At 45.9% G+C, this 24,665-nt stretch overlaps 2 protein-coding genes across 7 annotated transcripts in view; one reads left to right on the plus strand and one right to left on the minus strand.

Moving 5' to 3' along the window:
- RNF141 (ring finger protein 141) overlaps positions 1–6,105 on the plus strand; it is a 36,276-nt gene extending 30,171 nt beyond the window's left edge. For all 3 annotated transcript variants that reach the window (XM_081797395.1, XM_006728519.3, XM_081797396.1), the window contains exon 6: positions 3,224–6,105. In XM_081797395.1, coding sequence (XP_081653521.1) covers positions 3,224–3,374 — 151 coding nt within the window. In that variant the 3' untranslated portion in view covers positions 3,375–6,105. The remainder of the gene's footprint in view (positions 1–3,223) is intronic.
- Positions 6,106–8,615: 2,510 nt separating this feature from the next.
- Positions 8,616–24,665, minus strand: part of AMPD3 (adenosine monophosphate deaminase 3) — a 46,191-nt gene continuing 30,141 nt past the window's right edge. For 3 of the 4 annotated variants that reach the window (XM_031017402.2, XM_031017398.2, XM_081797391.1), the window contains exons 7-16: positions 21,173–21,367; positions 19,693–19,824; positions 19,025–19,188; positions 18,161–18,287; positions 16,892–16,999; positions 15,390–15,553; positions 14,201–14,321; positions 12,884–13,057; positions 11,181–11,291; positions 8,616–10,110 (exon numbers count right to left, since the gene is read on the minus strand). In XM_031017402.2, the coding sequence (XP_030873262.1) occupies positions 9,934–10,110; positions 11,181–11,291; positions 12,884–13,057; positions 14,201–14,321; positions 15,390–15,553; positions 16,892–16,999; positions 18,161–18,287; positions 19,025–19,188; positions 19,693–19,824; positions 21,173–21,367 (1,473 nt within the window). In that variant the 3' untranslated portion in view covers positions 8,616–9,933. The remainder of the gene's footprint in view (positions 10,111–11,180; positions 11,292–12,883; positions 13,058–14,200; positions 14,322–15,389; positions 15,554–16,891; positions 17,000–18,160; positions 18,288–19,024; positions 19,189–19,692; positions 19,825–21,172; positions 21,368–24,665) is intronic. The other variant, XM_006728517.3, reaches the window with a different exon arrangement.

A 24,665-nucleotide genomic window follows, 5' to 3' on the forward strand; every position in this document is an offset into this window, starting at 1 on the left:
AAAAAAAAAAAAAAAGAATCAGTTTGTCAATTTCCACAAAAAAAGCTGTAAGGATTTTGGTTGGAATTGGATTAAGTAAATAGATCAATTTGGAGAGTGTTGACTTCTTAACAATAATTGGGTCTTCCAGTTCACAAACACAGTATACATCTCCATTTATTTAGGTCTTCTTGCATTTCTCTCATCACTGTTCGTAGTTTTCAGTATTGCGTATCTTTGACAGATTTATCCCTAATTATTTTGAATTTTATACTATTTTAAATATATTTATTTCAATTTCTGATCATTTGTTGCTAGTATATAGAAATACATTAGACTTTTGTGTATCAATCTTGTATTCTACAAACTTTTACTAAACCCATTTACTAGTTCTGACAGCTTTTTTGTAGATTCCATAGGACTTTCTTGAATGTCTGAACATCCTTTTTCAAAGATATTTTTTCTGGATATAGAATTCTAGACTGATACTAGTTTTTCTTTCAGTGCTTCAATGATGTTGCTCCACCCTCATTTTTCTTGCCTTGTTTCCCATGAGAAATATGCTATCACGTTTATCTTTTTTCCTCTGTAGGTAATGTTGTCCTTTTTTTTTCTTTTTAAGATTTTATTTGTTTGAGAGAGAGAGAGAAATCATGGGGCTGAGGGGGGAGGGAGAGGGACAAGCAGACTCCCTGCTGAGCCAACTTAGGGCTTAGTCCCAGGACCCTGAGATCATGACCTGAGCTGAAACCAAGAGTCAGAGGCTTAACCAATTGAGCCACCCAGGCACCCCCAGTAATGTTGCCTTTTTTCCTCTGGCTGCTTTTAAGGGGTTTTTCTTTATCATTGATTTTGAGCAGTTTAATTATGATATGCCTTCCAGTAGTTTTCTTCATGTTCCTTGTGTGTAGACTTCATTGAGCTCCTTGGATTTGTAGGTTTATTGTACCATCAATTTTGAAAAATTTTCAGCCATTATTTTCTTAAATATTTTTTTCTGTCCTCTCCCTTCTTCTGGGATTCAACTTACACATATATTAGACCACTTCAAGTTGTCCCACAGCTTATTGTTGCTATTTTACTTTTTGAAATCATTTTCTCTGTATTTCATTTTGGATAGTTAAAATTGCTATGTCTTTTCAAATTCACCAGTCTTTTTTTCTGCAATGTCTAACTTGTTATTCATCCCATCCAATTTATTTTTTACTTCAGATATTATAGTTTTCATGTCAAGAAGTTTGATTTGAGTTTTTTGTTTTTTGTTTTGTTTTTTTTTTAAGATTTTATTTATTCATTTGACAGAGAGAGACACAGCGAGAGAGGGAACACAAGCAGGGGGAGTGGGAGAGGGAGAAGCAGGCCTCCCGTGGAGCAGGGAGCCCGATGCAGGGCTCAATCCCGGGACCCTGGGATGATGACCTGAGCCGAAGGCAGATGCCCAACAGACTGAGCCACCCAGGCGCCCCTGATTTGAATTTTTAAAACATCTTCCGTGTCTCTACTTCATCTGTTTGGTCTTTCCTCTAGTTTTTAATACATAGAATACAGTTATAATAACCATTAACTTTCTTGCCTGCTAGTTCTAACATCTGTGTCCGCTCTGGATTGGTTTTGATTTTTTTTCCTCTTCATTTGGGGTTGTATTTTTCTGTTTCTTTTTATGCCTGGTAGTTCTTGACTGGGTGCCAGACATTGTGAATTTTACCTTTTTGGGTACTAGATATTTTTGTATTCCTATAAATATCCTTGAGCTTTGTTCTGGAATATAGTTACTTGGAAACAGTTTGACCCTTTTGGGTCTTGCTTTTATGATTTGTTAGGCAGGACCAGAGCAGTGTTTAGTTGAGAGCTAATTATGCCCCACTAATGAGGCAGGACACTTCAGAGTACTCTGCTCAACGCTCCAGGAGTTATGAGGCTTTCCAGTCTGTCTGGTGAGAGCAGGCAATCCCAAACCCTGTGTGAGTTTTGGGTACTGTACCTTCATATCCTTTTGGGTGATTCCTGAGCCTCAAGTAGTTTCCTCACATGCGAACATACTCTAGGGGGACCTTCAGTAGACTCCAGAATTCTCCCTTTGTGCAGCTTTCTGCACTTAAGTACTTCAGTACTCTGCCCTGTGAACTCTAGCTGTCTTAGCCTCCTGAGAGTCTCAGCTGTGTCTCTTCAACTCAGAGAGTCTGCCAGGCCCCAAGTGGGCTTCTCCTGCTTGCTCCGCAGCCTAAAATCTCTCAAGGCAATAAGCTGGCGATATTATAGGGCTCACCTTCTTTGCTTCTCATCCTCAGGGATGATTGTCCTGTGTTGTCGATGATGTCCAGTGTTGAAAGCCTTGTTTCATGTATATTTCCAGTGTTTTAATTAAGTGGGAAGATAAATCTGGTCCCTACTGGCCAGAAGTTGACTCTTAAAATTGTGACTTTTGTGCACAGAAGAGAACATATAATTATCTTAATAAAATATCTCTGAGGAACCAGAAATGAATCTGAATAATATATGCCAGCTCTTTCACATTTAGTTTTTGGAACAGATTTCTAAATTTTTGTACAAAAGCCAAAGAGTAATTGATACAATTAATTACTTTAGTCTCAGATTTCACTGAGAAATGAAGAGAAAAACATTTTCCCTGCATGACATGTTTCTGGATCAAATATGGTATTTTTGACATTTCCAAAATAGTATCTGTCGAGACAAAAAAAAAAATCCCTTCGGAAAACATAATCTCATTCAAGTGATCATATGTAAGTTCTTTCCCTATCAGAAAAATTATTCTGCATGTAAGGTTCATCTTCTATTTTAAACCTTGAAAGCTTCCATTCCCTTGTTTGTAGCTGCAAAAGATAGGGGAAAACTTAAATGTCCTCTGCAGGAGACTAATTAAATGAATTATGGCCTATCCATACAGTGTTATGTTTAAAAAGAACCGATAGCTCTAACATGTACTGCTACAAATGGCCTATAAGATATATTGGCAAGTAAAAAAAAAGCAGTAATATATATATACACACAAGTCTAATCATGCTTAGTCTATTTCTAAAAGAATATGTAAGAAACTACTAACAGTAGTTGCCCCTGGAGTAAGAATTAAAGATTGGGGTGGAAAGAAGAGATTTATTTTTCACTGTATACTTTTATTGCTATTTACTTTTTTTAAACCATGTACATGTATTACTTTTCAAACACACCTATTTTTTTAAAAGAAGAAAAAGAAAACAAATTGTTCTTTATTTGACTTCTCTGATAGGAGTGATCGACACAGGAATTGCCCTATTTGTCGCCTACAGATGACTGGAGCAAATGAATCTTGGGTGGTGTCAGATGCACCCACTGAAGATGATATGGCTAACTATATTCTTAACATGGCCGATGAGGCAGGCCAGCCCCATAGGCCATGACCTTGGAGTGAAGGTCTTCTGTTGCTATTATGAGCTACAAACATTTTGGTCACGGGAGAAGAATGCAGGGATATTGTTGCACAGACACAGACATCAATTTTCCCTACCCTCTTATTTTCGCTATTCTGACAATTGTTCCATTTCTTTTGATAGACTTTCCATGTCTTCCATTTATAGTAAACTAAAATTTGCTACTGTTTTAGACCATATTTTTCTATTATTTATCTGTTCTAATATATATTAGAACTAATTGCTCTTGAATTCTTTGCTGAGGTAACAGCAATACTTCCAGAGGCTTCTGAAACACTGTTTTTCAGGGCAGGAGTATTCTGGAATCTATTTAGTTAGGTTTAAAATAAACCTTGAATGTCAAAAAATTGTAGCCATCTGAGAGAAAATTTGAAGTGACTGAAAATGTAGAATACATCAAAGTGCATGTTACTACTTAAATTAGTCTTTCTGCTGGAATCTAAGGAGTGTGTATGCCCCCTTGTGGTTAATTATTGCTCCTTTAATAATTTTTACTTGAAATGATCCACAGTTATTTCATAACTTTAGCAGTGTGTTTTGGAACTACATGTTTTTTACTCAAGTCTTTTTTTTTTTTTTATGCTGTATAATTTGGGTGAGGACTATAAAGCTGGGCATGATTTTGCCTTGTAAATGGATTTCTGCTGGGGAATCTTGGCTGTTCTGGAAATGCTTTCCCACAGCTAGGAAACTGTTCTAAGTAGCTTTTGATAATGCTCATGCATCTTGGAGTTTCAGAAGGAAATTTTTCTTCATCACAGATCCTGAATTTTACATTTTCAAATTATGATAAATCATTCAATATTGGTTCATGGTGCTTTTATTTTCTTAACTTGAAGGCATCTTTCTGAGGTCTCCAAGTCTTCAAATTTCTAATATTATTAAGAGAGAAAATAGGGTATAGCCTTTTAAACATATGTACAATAAACACCTCTGAAAATTAGGAGATAATTTGGCTTTCTGCTGTTTCACTGTACTTCCTTTGAAATACTGAGAGAGTATAGTCATAATGGAATTATGATTTTCAGTGATACTTCATTTTTTTTAATTTTGCTTATAAGATAAAATTTTTGTTTTATGTTAAGCATTAACATTTTAGCATCTAATAAAACTAGAACCTGATGTCTCCTTTAAAAGGTATGTTAACATTCCATGTAACTTTTCTGACTTTTTATTGGTAGGTTGCAGATATTACTATTTTCCAAAATACCAAAGTATACAGTTTAAGTTGCTGCTTATTGATGGCAGAATTTTTGGATACTAGGATTTTAATAGGCTTGCAAATTAAATATTCATTTCTATAAAAAATGTCTGACCAAAGGTAGCTTGATTTTACCCAAAAAATATTGATAACTAATTGGTTGACATTTCTGATGGGGACAGCTCAGTACCAAATAGCTAAACACTCAACTATGGATGTTTATACAGGCAGGGTACCAGGGGCTCTATCATATCAACCTGGCAATGCACTTGATGGTTTGTGTGACCTTAAAAAAGTCCCTTCTGCTGCTTTGTAGGTTCTTTTAGAAACTGAGATTTCATCTGTGGTGTTTTCATATTTTATTTCAGCAATAGAACTTTTTTTTTTTTTCAGGTAAAATCTTACTCAGAAGCCCTGCACACACATGCTGTACCCCTCCCCACACACACACACACTACCCCCTATGTGAGTCATGTTTTATTAATATAAATTTCCTTATGTAAACTTTATATACCATAATAAATATTATAAAGTCAGCCAATAAAAACATGTATAAATGCATTGGCGATATCCAGGATATTGGAATTTAGTGAGTAATATAGTTGTATGATGGGAGTTGTTTTTTAAATTAATTTTTTTTCAAAAAAAATTTTTTTAATTCAAGTCAGATTTGCAGAACCTTGACTCTCCTCCATGAAGTCTTAGTATTCCATGGGACATATTTTGAAAACTTTGGGATAGATGATCTCTGAGATCTTTTTCCAGCTCTAAGATTCTAAATTGTCCTTTTGGATTAGACTTGCTGAGTCTAACTCATTGCCTAATTGAAGAATGTTTCTGAAAATGAACAAAGTTGCTGTACATGTTTTTGGATCTTTCCAGGCATAGCCTATGATCTTATCCCCCGGAATCCTTCATCTTTCAAGGAATTATTTAACAGTAAACCCAGAGAGACTCGATGTTGCCCAAACCTTTTTACTTTCCAATATGAGCTCCAGGATACTAACTGGTCTACTGTGAAATAGAAAGTGTTTTTATTAGTCTTATTAAATAAATGAGCACAGTTTTTTGCCCACTCCATTAAACTGGGTGATAATTCTTTAGATGTGAATGTTACATAGGTTCTACTATTATAACTAATCATAAAAGTTGTAAATTTGTTTAATGGATGAAATGTACACTTTTTGTATTCTGTACAGCTTTGTCTTTTCCAAATATGAAGTACTTAAATGTACTTACTAAGATAGGAAATACGATGTGTGCCTTGTAGGATCTGTGAAATGTTTTCATGAAGTCTAAAGAATTTGTTTTATAAGTTATGAAGTTTTCCCTATCCTAACTCAGTAACAAGAAGTTTACTCATACTGTAATGCTATAGAACTTTAGTTTGAGAAAATGTACTTGACTGGGTACTGAATTTAGAAGCTGAAAATAATAGTATCTGCTTTATTCTTAGGACAAACTGATATATTGTGCAATAAATAATCTTTAGCAAGTAAATTTTAGCTCACTGGAGAGACTTTTTTCTTACATCGTTTCACATTGTTATATACTAAATGTTTATATTCCTTAGAGAACTATTTTGTATTGTGCTCTGGGGAGTTGTGATGTTTGTGTGCTATGTTTTAAAATTCATTTCAAATTGGATTCAATTTCCTTATACCTGATATATATCTGGGTTATAAGGCTGCTTGAAAATATCTTTTGGTTCCGTGATTTTTAACATTGGAAAGTTGGATTCATTAAAAGGCAGTCTGAAGAATTTGCATTTTTAACTGTTTTTTTTCTTCATTAGAAAAAGTAAGACAAGCTTACTTTGTCTATCCAGGAATAAGAAAACTATTTGGAGATTAGGGAAATCAGCTGATCACCCACATTATGATGGGCAACATAATGACAATATGATATAATATATATACAATATAATATAAATCTATATATATATATACAATATAATATAAATAGTTGACAACAGACTTTCATTTGTTCTCATGTCTTTTTACCCTGTTGGACAGTAAAAAATAACAGATAAAATACTCCACCCTATATTAGTTTTAATGTTTACTTGTAAAATCATTTCCAAAATTAAAGAATACAATTAGAGAAGCAAGGTAGAATCTTAGTACTGAGAAGAGGAAAGCCACTTATAAAAAGGAATGGTAGTTTATAATTGAATTTGCTGATGTACATCATCTTGAAGAAGTACACATTTTGGTATCAAGAAACATAAAAGCCTCCTCAGAGATATATTTTGATAATCTTGCAGCTGTTTATAGCCTTACTCTCTGGCATCCTCGATCTTTCTGATAAAATACTTATTTAGTATTTTATCAGAAAGTATTTAGTATCTGATAAAATACTTAAAATTTCCAAGAAACTGTTTTTCTGATTAGTGTTCCTTTCATTGCGGTTAGTTACACTTGTTCTTTATAACAGTCATAGTCAGGTATCGAGTGCTTAGGTATATTACCAACATATCACCTTCAGTCGTGTCTACAAACCCCAAAAAAGATGAATATTGTTTCACTCAGAAACAAGTAAAGAGGAAGCCAGAAGGATGTGCTTGCAACTGTGCTTTAATCCAAGATAAGAGGAAGTAAAGGCCCGGGACAGGCCTTGGTACATACCAACCCAGGAGCTGTGATTTGTTTTCATGTGGCAAAGAGCAATGTCATTAATCATTTCAACAATGCAGTTTGAAGTAACACACACATGAACTTGAGCCTTTTAGAGTAAGGGATACGTGCCTCAAAATTTGTTCTTTCAGAAACATGAGCTAGTGTACACTTGCCTTTGATTCCAAGTGTGAACACAAAAGAAAGTAGGGATTTACCACCCCCCTCCCCCAAAAGGCCAATTAGGTACAAAGATGTGATAAAAGTGCAAAGCGCTATTGAAAAAGGTGTCTGAAAAGTTTGCAGGACCGGTAAAATCAAACAAGTGTTAGCTGAATAGACTAAAGTAATATCCAGGGAAAAGGAACACAGGTGGCTTTGCTCAGGAACTGTCCAGAGCAGAAGTTAGAGGAGAAAGATAGCAAAGGTTTACCTTCTGGGTCTAATGAGCTTCACTTTAAAAATTTTGAGTATTTATTGTGAATGTCATCCATGTCTGAGTCTTAGTAAAAGATAAATTAGTAGTTATTATTGATAACTTGTCATGATGCCCCATCTTTTTTTTAATGTTTTTATTTCAATATAGTTGACACACAATGTTACATTAGTTCAGGTGTACAACGTAGTGATTCAATTTCTCTATACATTATGCTTTGTCACCACAAGGATAGCCAGCCACCATCTGTCACCATACGGTGTTATCACAATATCATTGACCATATTCCTTATGCTGTGCCTTTTATTCCTGTGACTTACTCCATAACTGGAAGCCTGTATCTCCCACTCCCCTTCCTATGTTACCCATCCTCCCACCCCTTCCCTCTGGCAACCGTCAGTTTGTTCTCTGTATTTATTGGTCTGATTCTGCTTTTTGTTTGTCTATTCATTTGTTTTGTTTTTCTTTAAATGGTATTAACTTGAAATCATTTTAAATTATTGAGCCACAGTCCTAACAGACTTTATTTAATAATTAAAAATAAATACTTGGTACAGATAAAATGACAATGAAAAACTGTACAATAATTGCTGTGTTAGGACAAATGTGTACAAATGGGGGTTTTTCAAAAATAATGCATGAGATATGCAGGGTTTTCAGTGAATTTCATCATTAGCTGGAAGAGCACACATGTCTGCCTAATAAAAAGACTACATTTACTGTTCTGTATGCTAAGTTAACCAGTGGAGGGGATGAGCATTATAAAGTCACAGGACAAGACAATCTAAAATCAAATAAGCGTCTTCACAAGCAAAAATAGAGTTCTTCTAAGTCTATAATAATTCAGAAGGGCTTCTCATAATCTGCATTTGCCCACAGAAATAGACAGAAGGGTCTTTGAGCAACTTGTTGACTACTTGGAGCACATGTCCTTAAAAAGTTGCCAAAAGAGAAATTCATTCAGTTATTTGATGTACATTTATTGAGCACCTACTATGTACCAGGCACTAGTAACACAGATGAAGAGTATATTGGTAAAGCTTAAATTCAGATTGGTCTTAAAAAATGCTTTCTGATGAATCACTAAATTCTACCTCTGAAACTAATAATATACTATATGTTAATTAATTGATTTTAAATTTAAAAAAAAAAAATGTTTTCTATCTGGCCCCTGGGACCACTTATATCTTCTGAAGAAGTCTGCATGTTAGATAAGGGAGAAATTTCACCTTCAAAAAAAAAAAAAAAGCAGAGGTTATAGTGATAAAAAAAAATCTAACCGTTGTGAGGCCTAATGGAATAGTGGGGAAAGGACTGGATTAGGAGTGGGGAAACTAGTTCTGGTCCTATTACTTATTATCTTTGTAACCTCAAGCAAATTTCACCTCTCTGGCCCTAACTCTTCATAAGTAAAATGGTAATTGGGCTACAATCAGAATATTGGAACCAAAAGGAACAGAGATCATCTAACCCTATGTTTTCCACAGTCCTTATAGTTCAAATGAAAATACAAAGAAGGCCCAGTGTAACAGTGATGACAGCAGAGTTGCTTTGAAGAAGGCAGCACCCAGAACCTCCCCCAGCCCTGGAGGGGGATTCACAGAACAACATTTGAAAACCACTCATCTAGTCCAAACCCTCACTCTTCAGATGAGAAAACCAAGACACAGAATAGGAGCCATTGGTTCAGTGTGCACATTTGGCTTCCGAAATAGAAAGGAGGGTGGAGGGCTAAATAAAACAGTGTAAGAAATTCATAAAAAATGCAAATTGTCAAGAAGGAAGTTTTCTATTTTAATTCTCTCAAAGTAGTTCCTTTATGAAAGGGAGCTTTGAAATTGGTTTTGCTTAAGGCAGCCAGCCAGCCAGAGGCTGAAATGAACAACTACCAACTAGCCTGCAGGGTCTATAGAGGATTTTGGCAGAAAACCACACAGACCTCATGTCAGTAGGCACTGGACCTTGGAAGATCCTGGCCCCAACAGTGCAAGCACTAGCGGTTTCAAGAGAAATATTTGGAAAATTTGGAATGAGTACAGACAAGTGTCCAGCTCCCAAATCCCCAAGGAGGAGTCACCATCTATTACTCAGAAATACTAACAGAAGTGGGCATGTTAGATCCTAAAAGTGAACGGTGCAACCAAAATCACTAGTTTGAAAGTTCTTTAGAGGCATCCTCTCCAAGGAGGACCATCCTAGTTTGGTATCTTGACCGCTGTTAATCACAGCAGACTTGAAATTAAACCAAAAAGTTAAAATGCATGTCCACTGCTGGACCTATTGGGTCAGAGCTGTGATCTCTTCTGATTTCATGGCATCAGACAGGAAGCTGAGCTCATTGCATAGGGTCTCATATCGGAACGCCATCCGGATCTGAGCAACATTTGTCTTTCGAATATCATTTCCTTCAGGTCCTTCTTTATAATAATTTTGTCCCAGAAACTTTTGCTTCTCCTGTAGAACCAGAGAAGTACAAATGAAACCATAAACCTTAGGTTCACTTTCTGTATTCACACGACAGCTTTGACATTGGCCACACCAAATCAAACCAGTGCCCCTGAAGCTGATCCTCTCCCATGACATGGCTCCCCATGGGGTTCTTAAAAATTCCTCCTGGCTTCTGTGTCCTCAAGGATGTCACCCTGACACCCACATTCATTCCCTTCATTTCTATGCTTTCCTTGATCAGGAGACAAAAATAAGACCCCCAGTGCTGCTGGCAATAAAGAAGGCATGATGAAGGCGTGAAGACTGAGTCCCTCCTGAGAGCCGACAGGGGCAAACAGGTGTTTCTGGGGAGGCCCAGTCTTAGGAAGCAGGTCTGCACAACTGAATCTTGAACCTTAGCTCTTGTCTGCCTGAGCATCCAATAAGAGCAGCACCAGTGCAGCCTCTTCCTGTACCAGTGATGTCACCCAGGGGAGGGCCCCGGCAGCCTAAGACACCATGCTCTCAACCCTGGCTCCATATCAGATCACCTGGGAAGTTGTACTTACCGATGCATGGGTTCCATCCCTACGATTTTTCATTCAATCTAGGTACTATTCGCTATCCAAGAAATACCGAGTGCCTTTATGTGCCAGGGACTATTCTAGGCTCTAGGGATATAATGCTGAAAAAAACAGTCTAATGGAACTACTGTAATGGAACTCACATTCTAGAAGGAAAGACAGGAAAACATAACTACATATTACAATGTCAGTAGTAATAAATGTTATGAAGGAAAACAGATAAAAAGGATAGAGACTGATGGCAAGTGGGGGGCTACTGTAGAACGGTGATCAGGGAGGGCCTCTCAGAGGAGGTCACGTTTGAAGAGAGGTCTGAAAGGGTCACAGAGCAGCCTTGAAAATTCAGGGGTCTCCCCAGGTTTCTCTAGGACCTGAGTTTCAGTGTGACAGACACCCTGCTTATTGTCTTCACTGATCTCAGTGCCTAGAAAGTGCCTGGCCTGCAGCGGGCGCCCACTGTAAGTGTGTTGCAGGGACAGGGGGGACGGAGGGCAGCACCGTCACAGCCCGTACCTGATGCGAGAGTCCGCTCTGCAGCACGCTGTTCCTGGCGATTTCACACAGGTCACACGTGCTCAGCTTCCACACTTGAGCTGCAATTGCATATTCTTCCATAAGGGCTTCCTAGATCCCCCCGAAAGTAAATGTATTAGATGGCAGGATATCCCTTTCAATCCTTCACATATCTCCAAAGCTAGAAACATCAGACAGACATTGCAGATTTAATTTTTCTTTAATGTCTGGCACCCGGATAACCGAACAACATTCCCACCCCACCCCCCTTAAATGATGAACTCCTAAGAGCATTTTGGGCAAATTCTCGGGTTTCCCAAGAGAGCAATATCAAAGAACACCTCCACATCGATTTGTTGACCAGCACATGTTTGAAGCCCTGTGTCAGTCATGCGGATGCCTGCCTCTTGGTCTCCTGCGACAGTCTCCCTGGTCATGCACATGTTAAGTACATGCCCTATAGCTTTGCTTTTTATTAGACATCATTTTCTTAAGATTGTCCAAAAATCACAGTTAATCCAAGTAAAGTATGAAGAGCAGAGATGGAACATAAAATAAGAATGAGAAATGATCAGGTAGTGAGGCAGTAATCGCAAAAGGATTTAGGTTTGAGTTGTGCTTTCACTTTATCTCCTAGGATATGAGATGTCTGCGGTTGATCACAAGCTCTTCTGTTACCTCTTGGACGCCCCACTGCCTCTGTAACCGAGAGCAGCAGTTCTCAAAGTGCGATCCAGGGTCCCTGAGGCCTTTTGAAAGGTCATCCCTCTTCCAACTATGTATCTTTGTGAGGCAAGATTTTCTTCATATACTTTGATAAAAACAAGGCATCACAACAGATTGAATGCAGATGCAGATATGAGAATCCTGCTGTCTTCTATTAAGCCAGGCATTAAGGAGGTTTGCAAAAATGTAAAACAATGCCATTCCCAATGCCATTTTGGGGAAATATGACTGTTTTTCATAAAAATTGCTATTTATGTTACCATGTAATAGGTTTGTTAATGTAATTTTTAAATGAGTTAATATTTTTCAGTTTTGCATTAGTTTCTAAAATACACTTAAATATCACTAGAGATAACTTATGTAGTCAACAGCTTTCTGAGGGTCTTTAATTCTTAAGAGTATAAAGGGGTCCTGAGACCAGAAGCTTGGAGAACCTGTCCTAGAAGACTCAGGCACTTCTGTTTTTACTAGTCAGTGGCTGGTCCCCTCTTCACCTCTTCCCTTCCTCTTCCCTTGCCCCACAGATCCAAAGTATTATAATAATAATAATAGTATTAACAAAATGTTAGCTAACATTTTGAGTACATGCTGTATTCAGACACTCTGTTAGACTTGGGTTCATTATCTTAATGAATCCTCACAATAAAGTAGACGTAGACATAGAGACAACTGCATCCCTGTTCTACAGATGAAGAGGCAAAAGATAAGAGATCCAGTAACTTAACCAACATCACAGAGATAGTAAATGCTAAAGAAAGGGAAAATAGGGCAAAAAAAGTGAGCTGTGCCTTCGAGGGTTCAAGAACTCCAAAGACAGGGCTCCTGGAAGGAATGCTTTTCACTCACCAGGAGCTCACCTCTTGCCTTCACTGGGCGCCAGCCCCCACCCCAAAGGCAGAACTGAGCGTTAGCTCTGGTGCCTGCAGTGTGGGGGGCAGGCCAGGACTGGGGCCTGCTGGGGCGCCTAACATCCTCACCTTTGTGTAGTGGAACTGCATGGGGTCATCGGTGGAGAGAGAAACATGCAGTCCCTTGTGCAGGAATTCCCTCAGAGGGTTTTTGGAATATTCAAGGAACAGACTGTTGTTGCTAAGAGGAGACATGGCAATGGGGATCTGAGCAAGGTAGTAGAGATACTGCAACACCGGACTCTGCAAAAGAACCACCAGACTCAGGTGACGAGTGCCAGAGAGGGGAGGGAGGAAGGGAGGGCAGGACCCCGGGAGACTGGGCAGTGTCTGTGCAATTCCCTCACCAAGCCCGAGTTCCCCAAAGCCAGGGCACCCAGACCTCCCCCTCCCCTCCCCCACCTCTACCTTCATCTCATCCACCACATGCCCCTCTCCTCCTGGGCTGCCCTCCGCCCCGTCTTGGCTCCAGACAAGACCCAGCTCAGGGCAGGAAGGCAGCTGCAAGGCCCCAGGCTGCCCCCAGCCCACATACTCTGCTCCCCTCCCCCAGGCACTGCCCCCAGTGGGTCAGCCCGGGAGATGCCCACTTTTGTTGTTGTGCTGCTTTGACCACAAACATTCAGGTTGAGTCCATAAACACTCCGGCTCCTCAGAGATGGGAAGGGGCGGGCCTGACAAGGCTAGAGTGGTTTTCTGATGTAATACCCGCCCCCCACGGAATTGTGACACACCGTTAGACCTCCCCAGGATCAGGGCTCAAGAGGAGTCTGAGCAAACATCCTTCTTATGGAAGTGATCCAAAATCTGGAGAAAACCAAATGGGCAGAGTTCGTGGTTGCATTATTTACACAAGCGAAAAGTTGGATGGACTCTGTCTAACAATCGGAGACTAGTTGAATCAGTTATAGACCTTCCAAGCGGTGGGCCATCCTTCCAACAGCCTTTAGAATGAGGACCATAAATACTATGTTGCAGCACAGAAAAAATGCTTATTCAAAGAGAGCAGAAACAAAAAATCTGTGCTTATAAGCACGTTAGAAATAATACTTTGGTAAAAAAAGAAGAGAATTCTAAATACCAAAATGCTAATAATGGCTATTTCTTTTAAAGTAATAGCAATAAGGGTTTTTGTTTTTTTTTTTCCATTTCTCCATCTTTTGGAAAATCCAAATTGTGATGTGTTTGATTATATTCCTTTCATAATTAAATATGAAACCAAGATGACGACAGACAGCCTGACCCAGAAAAAGGCCCCGGCCTTTTAACGTCACAGGCGAGAGCCTCTCGGGGGCAGACAGGAGCCCAGGTGATCCCGCTCCTCCCCCAGGGAGCCCAGAGCGGGACCATGCTTGCAGGGTAGGCTTCCCTGAGGGGCCTGGTTACCTTCTTAAGGAGCAGCCCGTGGGAAATGTTGTCAGCGGTCAGGAAAGCAGACACCAGGTGGGTGATGGAGCCAGCCTCCCCACAGTGAGGCCGGAACAGGAAAGTGCTCAGGCCCCGTTCCCTGAAGAAGTGAGGCTCTTGGTCAGCAAGGACCCCTGGTCCAACCTACTTGGGGCCCCACAGGCTTGGGGCTTGCACCCCTAGCTCAGGGCCTACTCCAGGGGAGACAGTTGCCCTTGGCAGAGTCAACACAGCTGCCAGAGGGCACTCTGGAAACTACCTCTCCCAAAATACAGAGCGCCAGGTCCAGAGATCTTCAGAACCAAGAGATACCACCCCCAGGGAACAGAAAGGGGACCGAGTGGTAGAAAGAGACCCTGCTTTGTCCCCATTCACGCTTCACCAGGCCTTGGAGCCCAGGTTCACAGACCTTCAGAGCAGCAAAGACTATGAGAAACCATCAAGTTCAACCACTTGGTCATAAAAATGGGCAAACCCAGAGGACGGAGTCAGGCGTTAGAAACCCCCGGGCGGGTCAGCAGCAGAGCTAGAACTCAAGCCCCCACCTGCAGAAGCTCAGCCTGGACTGCCCCTCCCCAACACCAGGCAGTCGCCTTTCGATCACGGTCCATCCAAAACCTTCGTACCCCCAGACTACACTGGCTTAGGCTGAGCGAGCGGGGCCCCGTGGCCCAGCAGGGGGCAGGAGGGAGGCTAGACTTGCAAGGGGGGGAGCGAACAGCTCAGTGTCGGCTGCCCCCGGGGCACCCAACTCCCGCCATAGGCACCCCGTGTGTGTGCGTTGGTGGGAATCCGTGCAGGTAAGACCATTGGCCGGGAGCGCCACGTGGGCATGGATTTAGTCTGGGTTGTTCCCTACTATATGTCCCGTGCCTGGGACAGTGCCTGTCACATAGCTGGTACGGTAATTTGTTACATGCATCAGTGCATGTGTGAACACCGTTGGCATAGTGGAAAGAACATGCACGTGTGTTGGCACATCCCATGTCTGTGTCATCCCGGAGATGGACAGGGACACATGTCGGTGCTGGGGGCCACGGGTATGCACACGTGTGTACAGGCACGGGTTGGGCCGCACTGTGTGTACGACCGTGTCTGGGGTCCGGTCTTGCGTGCTGGGTGTGAGGCGTGAGGGCACGCGGGCGTGTGCAGGACCGGGCTCGCCCACCTGCGGAGGTTGTTGAGCACCATGATGTTGGCGTACATGTAGTAGAGATAGTAGCTGTAGGGCGGGTTCTGCTCACTGGTCCAGATGTCTGGGTTGGGGCTCTTGTCTGAGAACATGTGGTCGCTGTGCTTGGACTCATCATCCACGCTGTCGAACCCTGTCACCTGGGCAGGAGGAGGGGTCCTGCATCAAGCCAAGGCCGATGAGCTGCCAAAGGCCTTGGAGTCCAGGCTTCCTGGGTTCATACCCCAGCTGGGGACCACAGAGCCTGCGGCCACTTTCCTCCCAGGGAGGGGGAGTGGGCACAAGGCCACAATCTGTCCCTCCGTGGCTTCTAAATGTATCCAAGAGGCCAGCCTGGAGAGTGCCAAGCCCTGGGGTGATCGTGGTGACGGTAAGGGAAAACTTGGGCTGGACCAGGTGACCAGTGAAACAGCCATACCCACTGCCCATCTCTCGGCTGCGCCAAGGAGGAGGCCAGCGCTGCAGGGTAGCTAGCAGAACCGGCCAGCAGCAGCAGTGGCAACAGCTGGGAGGGGGAATGGGACAGGTGTTTCCCATCCTCCTACTATGTGTCAGGCCCTAAGCACTTACCACACATCAGCTAAGATAACCCTCAGAGCCATCCTGTGAGGGAGGGCTTGGCTGTGAACAACCCAGGCCCAAGATGCTTAGGGAGCTTGCCCATGCAAGACAACTCTGAGCCTACACGGGCTCTGGGTCTGGACTCTGGGGCTGTACGTGGAGGATTCCCCTGGGATGTACCTTTGGGGCCATGGGAAACCAGCCTAGATGCCTCACAAACAAGTCAAGGTGGGCCCCATTCAAGAGGACCCCTTGGAAGGCTGAGCTGTGGTTCCCAGCCTCCGGTCCTTCCACAGCAGCTACCCCTCAGCTGGGACCCAAACCTTGCCCCTAGTCACTGGCTTCCTGGTTACCTGGTCCCAGACCTTGACGAAAGTGTACCCACAGAAGATACAGCTTCTCAGCCAGTGCATGGGGCAGTTCTTCTAACATGTCTCCCCCCTTTTACTCAGCCACAGCAGTGCTTTGGAAGGGGCTTCTGAAAGACTGCCCACCTTGTTCCACATCTGGCCCAAAATGGGGAGCCCCGGCCAGGTCTGCGAGCCTCGCCCATTCCTACATGGGCAGTAGGTGCCCAGAGGAGCAAGGGACCATGACAGTCTGCGCAGAATCTTCCCTGTCACAGAAACATGTGTCAAAGGCAATAACAGGGCTGCCACCACAGCTCCCAGCACAGCCTGGATGGGGCCGGGGCCCAGAGAGGTACTGTACTCACTAGCCCCATGCCTTAACTGAACTCTCCAGGGCCTGGCATGGAGGCAACATCAGCCCCTCTCCTGAGCTCTGTATCCCACAGATGCAGGGCCTCAAGCACAAAATATGTCCAACCCCCAACTCCTCCTGCTCCCCAAGCCTGCTCTTCCCCCACTTGTGGCAGTGACCTCTGAAGGCACCCGAGACTCTTCCCTCTGGCTCACCTTCAGGCTTTGCCCGGGCCCTGTCGATGCAACAGCGATGCCCACCTCCGTGCCCAGAGGCCCTGGCCTGCCGTCCGCATATGCCTCACTTGTCCTACTTGGGAGGCCCTACAGCGTGAGGATAACACCTGCTCGGGAATCGGGCACCTGTCTGCGAATTCCAGCTCAGCCACCTCCTAGCTTCGCGTAATTTCCTCCTGTGTGAACTGGAGCTAGTAGCTTCACAGGGCTGTTGTGGGAATTAAATGAGACAATCCATGGAGAGCGCTTAACAGTGCTTAACACACAGCAAGCACATGATGATTCCGCTTAGCATTAACACCAACAAAATGACGTGAAGTAAGGTAGTCATGAGGCTGAAGTGAGATCATGTCATGGCATGGATCACGGGCGCAGGCAGCAAACATTCAAAAACCGTGAGCTGTGACCGCTGGTGCAAGCCTCCAGCATCTCTCTCCTGTGCTGGAGCCGGGCCCCTGACTCGCCATCTTGCCCCTTCCCGCCCACCTCCAGCTACCTTCTGTTCCAGGCCTTTCTCCACACAACAGGCAGAATGGTGTTTATCTAAAACATAAGTTCAGTGATGTCCCTCAGCCTGTTTAAACATTTCCTGGCAGACTCAACACACACGCAGACTCAATCACCCCTCCCCCACCCACCCAGCTCTCTGGAATCTTCCCTGCCTCCCTCCCTGTCAGACCCCCAGAACCTTCATGGCATACTGAGCTTGCTTCTCACTGTCTACAGCCATCTCTACTCTGGGACCCCAGAGGGAGGGATCAGCTCCTGCACCACTCATACCTTTTCTGGTTAGCCTGCCCTCCATCCCTCCTTTCCCTCTCCCATAACTCCCATAAATATATGTTGTTGGGCTCGTGTACTCAACCAAACAAGACGTGAGAACCATTATTTCAAGGTAAAAGCAGGAGCGTTGACATGTTTGCATTTCTAAAGACCTGGGGCTGCTGCTGGGAGCTGCTGGGGACAGGGACTAGTCTTTCCAGCCCCATCCAGCCAGGAACTGACTGCTCCTCAAGTCTTTCCCCACTGCTGTCTTCCTGACACCCCACCCACACACCAGGGCTGCCCTTGAGGAGAAGGGGACTTCCCCTACCTGGAGCAAACTCATTATTTTAGAAATGCAGTTTCTTGCCCAAGCCTGAGCACACGAGTGAGAGGATCTGAGAAGGGAAGCCTGGCCCAACCCTCTTGGAATCCTCTCTTCCCTCCACCACTATGCACATCGCCTGGAGCACCACCCACACTCACGTATTTGAGGAAAAGATGAAGCTCTTGGTGATCTTGGGGGTTGACTGTGGCCTCAAAAAGGGGCAGGAAGATGTTCTCCAGCATCTTCCCAAAGCTTGGCAGCAGCTTCTTTGCCCTAAATATGTCACTGGGGGAAAACAGAGACCTGCTGATTGAAGTGAACCCAACGTCCCCGTTGGCCTGTGGGAGGGCAGTCCCATCCTTTTCTCAAGCAGCTTGTGTTCCCATCTAAACACCCAGAGCAGAGCCAGAGATGTGGCTTAAACACAGGTCCTTCCTCTCCTCTCCAACTCCCAGCAAGGTCTGCAATACTAAGCATTGGTTTGCAAACTCAACACCCACCCCTGCCCATCAGAGAGCTTTCCCGAGCTACAGGCCATGCTGGGAGTGGGGTGTTGGGACTCAGGCTGACCCAAGTTCTAAGAGATGAGTTCTCAAATTTCTCAGTGATCCAAACTCGCTGCCACTCAGCTCAGTTCCCCTAAACTGCATATCCCAGCCCATTGAGGGACAATGAGCCCCACACTGGCCAGATGGGAGAGGCCAGTGGTCGTCTGAATCATAGCCATGGAGAGGGCCAGCATGTGGCATGTAACCACTAGGTTACTCATACCCTTGGGCTCACACAAAAGGATCATCCACCCTCAAACCCCAATGGGTAGTAGTTCCTACTAGCCTTTGCACAGGCTTATTTGTCAAAGAACCAGGGTTGAAGTGTCACAAGGATGTTTGCTGACCACCCCTCGCTATGGGACAATCTCTAGGGAGGAGAGGCCCAAGCTGGCACTAGCACCAGCCCCACCAGAATAGCGCAGACCCAGCAGCCCGTGAGGGCATGGGCAGACAGCAAGCCACCTCACTTACTAGATCCGGGGCACCTGGATGATCCAGCGCATGTTGGGGGAGTAGACCTTGTGCTGGATGAACCAGCGGGCCAGGTTGGGCCACTCCTCGGGACTGCGGCCGTAGATGGAGAGCCGTGGCTCTGAGTACTGGTACTTGCTCTCCTCCATCTCCCTGGCCACCTCCTAACACCAAGAAGAGCTCGGGTCAGCCCAAGAGCACCCCAGCTGCTGGATCCTGCGGCTTCCTCAGCCACCTGCTCCCAGGCTGGGAAGACCTGATCTCTGTCCCCTAGCTGCCATGTAACTACTCCTCCACCCCAGTCGAGGCTCCTTTCATGCATAACCAGGCCAGGCAGCAGAAGCATCTCCAAATGGAGCTAACCTGCCCCCAGCCAAATTCAGGCTGCAGACAGACAGGGCGGTGAGCCTGGATGCCGTGAGCGCCAGGATACCCTCTCCTCCTCTGGCCTGCAGTCAGCACCTGCAGCACCAGCCCGCCCGTGCTCAGGAGCTGGCAGCCAGGGCCACCGCATGGGCCCCCTGGGCACCTTAGCCTTGCCTGAGCTGGATGGTGGGCCCACAGGGATTTGGGGAGGGGGAAACAGGAGGCCATGCAGTGCCCCCACCCTCTGCAGGCAGATGCTGTCAGGGATCTGGGGAGGGCTTGACTCCCAAGGGCTCACTCGCCTTGACCATCCGAGCAAAGTACTCTCCTCCCAGGTAGTTTTCAGTTTTCAAATAGAGGTCGCGCAGCTCACTGGCCCCCACAGGGTTGTATTTGGAGTTGAACTTGTCAAAGCGATGGAATGTCTGCCGACCCTGGAGAGAGGAGACCACCAGGCAGATGGCCATATTGTTCTGCAGCTACCATACACGCGTGTTTCCCTCTCCAGGCCTTTACGAGGTGGCCCTATGTGTGGCCATGCTAACCGATGTCTTCTATGTCCGTTCTTGCATGAACTCTTGGAAAGTCCTGGAGCCAGGACGTGTATCCTCACTCAGCCAGCCTGGGGGTCCTTTAGTGAGGCCCTCTGTGAAGATCAAGGGGCCTCGTGCTCCAAGGCGCCATGGCTAGGAGCCCAGCTGACTGAGTGAGCAGAAAACACCAAACTGTAACAGTCAGTAATACAATGTGTCTGTTACTGCTTGGACTTCCTAAGGCACCTTCTGCACATTACTCATTTTGTGTTTGATTGGTTTTACGAAGATTTTTTTATTGTGGTAAAATATACATAACACAAAACTTACCATCTTAACCATTTTTAAGCGTACAGTTCAATGGTATGAAATGCATTCATTATGTTGCGCAACCATGCACAACCATGCATCTCCAGAACTCTCTCTCTTATAAAACCGAAACCTGGTACCCATTAAACGATGATTCCCCACGACTCCTTCCTCCTGTCCCTGGTAACCACCACTCTCCTTTCTGTCTCCATGCATTTGCCTACTCTGTGTACCTCGTGCAAGTGAACTGTACATTAACTGTCCTTTTGCGTCTGGCTTTTTTGACTTAGCATCATGTGTTCAAGGTTCATCCATATCACAGCAAGTATCATACTTCATGCCTTTTTAGGGCTGAATCATATTCCAGTGTATGTTTTTACACATCTTGTTTACCCATTCACCTACTGTGGACACTTGGGTTGTTTCCACTTTTCAACCATTGTGAATAATGCTGCTACCAGCGTGGATGTGCAAGTATCTGTTTTCGTCCCTGCTTTCAGTTCTTCGGGGTATAGTCCTGGGAATGGAATTGCTGGAACATACGGTAATTCTATATCTAACTTTTTCAGGAAACTCCATACTGTCTTCTAGAGCAGCGGCACCATCATTTAGTTTTTCATAACTGTCCTGTCAATAAGGCACATGGCAGTCCCCATTTTATAAGCAAGGAAATAAAAGTGTAAGCGAATCGCTTAAGGGCCCACGACTCCCAACCAGCAGAAGGAGAATTAGAACTGGGACCTGTCTGACTCCAAGCCACATGCATTTTTCCCCTGTCCCATGGCCCTGTTATTCCCTGAGGCCAGATCCCCTTTCACATCTCTATGGCTGGAAGGGACAGGGCCGCAGCCTCTCCCTGGGCACAGCCGTGGTCTTCTTTCCCCGGGGGCGGAGTGCTCGCCCAGGATGGTGGGAGGCACTGGGGCAGAAGCTCACTCACCGCATGGACGTCCAGGGAATCCACAGTGAGGTCGTACGGGTCCATGTGCAGGCTGTCGAACACCTGCCGCAGGGTGATCTTGCGGCCCCGCTTCTCGGCCACGGTCCTGTCGGGCTCTGTCTGGTACGTGTGCTTGATGAAGCGCAGCAAGTGCTTCTGGTTCATGCACGCAGCTGCGTGGATGTGTGTGTCCACCTGCAGCGCAGTGCCCACCAGCCATGAACCAGGCACCCTCTCCCCACTGGCAAGGAGACAGGGTGTCCAACCCTCAAAGTGGCGCGTGAAACCTCAGCACCCGCGTTCCCACCAATGCCTGGACCTACGCCCCTCCCCTCAGTGTCTCCTCTAGACTTCAGAACTGGTCCTCCTTCTAGCTTTGCTGCCCTATTGACCTCATTACAGCAGCCAGAGATCTTTTTAAAATGTAGATTGGGTCTGGCCACTCGCCTGCTAACAAATCATCAGTGGCCCCCAAGTCTTCAAGAGAAAGCCCAGACTCCTTCAACTGGGATTCAAGGCTTGCTTCCAGTTCCCACATTGCCACTGCCCACTCTGTGCTCCAGCCATGACCTACCACTAACAGGTGCCCAAGGCACTGTGCTATTCTGCACTGCGTCACTTTGCCCATGCGTCTCCTCTGCTTGGCATGCCTTCCTTGCTCCTCACCAATCTCATCCACCTACGCGCGATTTCTTACAACCTCCTCCACTTGGAAGCCAATCCTGATCCCCCCGGCACACTGACCAGTTGTTCCCTTGGCCGGCCGGGAAAGCTAGCGCGCACACTCCCGTGACTGTACACGTCCTCCCAATTCACTCTACCGATTTCCCCTCCACTCTGCCACTAGACTGAGAGCGCAGTCCTCAAGGGACAGGGACTTCAGCTGATGCATCTCAGTCTCCAACGCCTACCCCACAGCCTAGTATGACCTATCTGTTGAATCAGTGGATGGATGAATGAACAAATGGTGATATCCACATCCTCATATAACCCCAAGGACCCGCCAGATGCCCCACCAAATACCATTCTTCCCACTGACCTCTCTTGGAGCATTCCCTTCAGCCAGCAGCCCTAACGCAATGGAGCCCTAGCCAAGCTGAGGGATGGCCTGAGGTCACAGTGGGCATCCTGACTCCCCTTGCCTGAGCCCAGGGGGCCTCAGAGAGGGCCCCAGGGAAATGGCAGCAGCCTCACAGGCCAGGATGCTGCCAACCACCAGACTGTGCTCTGCAGTTCCTACCGCAGCCAACTGGGTACTCTGCCAGGGCTGGGATGAGGAGGCGGCTGACCTGTGGCCAGGGAATGCTGTCCACAGCTGGCCAGGCATCTCTGAGTCATGCCAAACCAGACATTTGATCCACTGAATCTCTGTGAACGTTATACAAGCCAGCCCTTGTCATTGGCCACATCACTGACTCATCGGGGCCCTTCCTGCCATCCATCCTGCCACCTCCAACCAGAAAGACAGACTACTAGACATCAGAGAAATAAAGCCATTCAAAGCGCCAAAAGCTAAAACATCACCCAAAGCACTGTGCAAAGGTTCAGTCACCTCAGGGGCAGGCAGGGCTCATGTGGGACGCCCAAGTGGTCAGCCTGGCTTAGCTCAGCTGGACACAGCTGGCCTCAACTACCTCAGCATGACATAGCACATTCTGGGTTTTCTGGTTCTGTCCTCTAGCACACCAGTGACACACTGCAGGGGGTGCAGGCTGTCCTTACCCCCACAAGTCACAAGATGAAGGAGAAAAATAACTGGACAATCCAGGAAGCATCCAATCCAAATTTCAGAAGGTCCAAGGGGATTATTTTAGGAACAACTAAAAGAGCCCATCGTTGGATGTCAGTGTTTTCAATTCACCAGAAGATACCAGCGCGTACCTTGCTTTCACCTCGGGCCCAGGTCTAAGCAAACAGTACAGTTTACAAACTGGCCATTTCCACATGCATGTCAGACATCAATAATCGATTGCAGCACTTTCACTAAGCATTGGGAGTAACCACTGCCAACTGGTCAAGTTTGGCACAGAAGATGAAGCCAATTTGCTCTGCTTGATATATGACACTTAAACCAAAATGGAGAAGGCCCAATCTTACCCAACTCCTAGGCAGTAAACACACTCAGCCCTGGTTCTTAGCTCTGAACAAAAAACAAACGTCTCAGTTACACAGTCCTGCTGGCTGGGCCGCATGGTGTCATAAGTCATGCCCTGCTGTGAAGTTGCAGGCGCTTTCACAAACACCACCCACACAGACCCCTGGCCACTCACAGCTTCTGCCTCAGCACATGGCCCTGGCCTGCCCTCCCAACACTGACAGCCACCTTGGAAATACAGAGGCCACCCTCCCAGCCCACCCGGGGTTTCAGAAAGCCAGCTCTCTTCCCACAGAAGAAAATTCCAGGGTAAGATAAAGCAGCCAGCACCCGGGAGACAGGGAGGGGCAGGAGAGGCCTGACTTGGAGCACATCCGGGCCCATGTTTATGGACTGCTGTGATGCCAGAGAACAGGCCACTGAGTCACAGCACAGGGGTCAAGGTCATCCCTATCCAGAAAACACATTAACCCCCAGACCGACAGGGAACGCCTAGGGGTAGGTGACCAGAGGCCCCCCCGCCCCCCACCAGGACTCTGTCCCGTATGACAGCCAGGGAGCAGCTGGAACACCCACTGGGGCCCCACCTCAGGAGCAAACAGTGTCCCAGCCATGCAGTTAGCAGGAACACCTCAGCCACAGGCAGCAGGAAGCAGTCAGGCCCGGAACGTTCATGCAGAGGGCGGGGCTGCACGGGGCCAGGCAAGGAGCTTCCTCAGGCACCCATCTGGGCATGGGGGGTGCATTCAGGCAGGACTGAGAGGAGCTGGCATGGTGCCTGAAGCACCTACCTGTCTGAGCCCCTGAGCCTCACAGAGAAGGAGCAAACAGTGTTCAAGGGTGAGAATGCCAGGTGGGTGATTTCTAACACATCCTCTCACCCCTACCTGGAGCCCCCTGAGAAACTTCCATAAGCCTCACAGCCCACGAGCTGAAGCCACCTCTCACTCTTAAGGTCCCATCCAAGTGGGAGTCCATGCCAGACCCCATGATGCTTAACAGGGGTGACCCTGGGGCCTCCCTGGAGGAGGCCGTCTGTCCATCACTGCTCAGTGTTCCCAATCAGGTCAGGGAGGCCTGGGCTCCACAGAGGAGCCGCATCCTCCCCTGACTAACGCTCCCTTATCAAAGCTGACCCCAGGGAGGGGGAGTCCTCAAGGGGTCACATCTGGGACAGAATCCCCTCTGGAGATGAGGACGCCACAGTGAGTCAGCTTGGGTTTGGCCATGAGGCAAAGCCTAATCCCCACCCTTTCCCCCTGAGCTTCTCTCCCAGAATACTACCATGCCCCCTCCCCGCTCCCTGCTTCCTCTGAGAAACCCAGCCCCCCCACCACATGGTCCAGAACCTCACATACCTCCACCACCTCACTCTCCCCAGAGCCCAGCACCATGCTG

This window comes from Leptonychotes weddellii, chromosome 11 (assembly GCF_054177405.1).
Source record: "Leptonychotes weddellii isolate Sample4059 chromosome 11, ASM5417740v2, whole genome shotgun sequence".
NCBI lineage: Eukaryota > Metazoa > Chordata > Mammalia > Carnivora > Phocidae > Leptonychotes > Leptonychotes weddellii.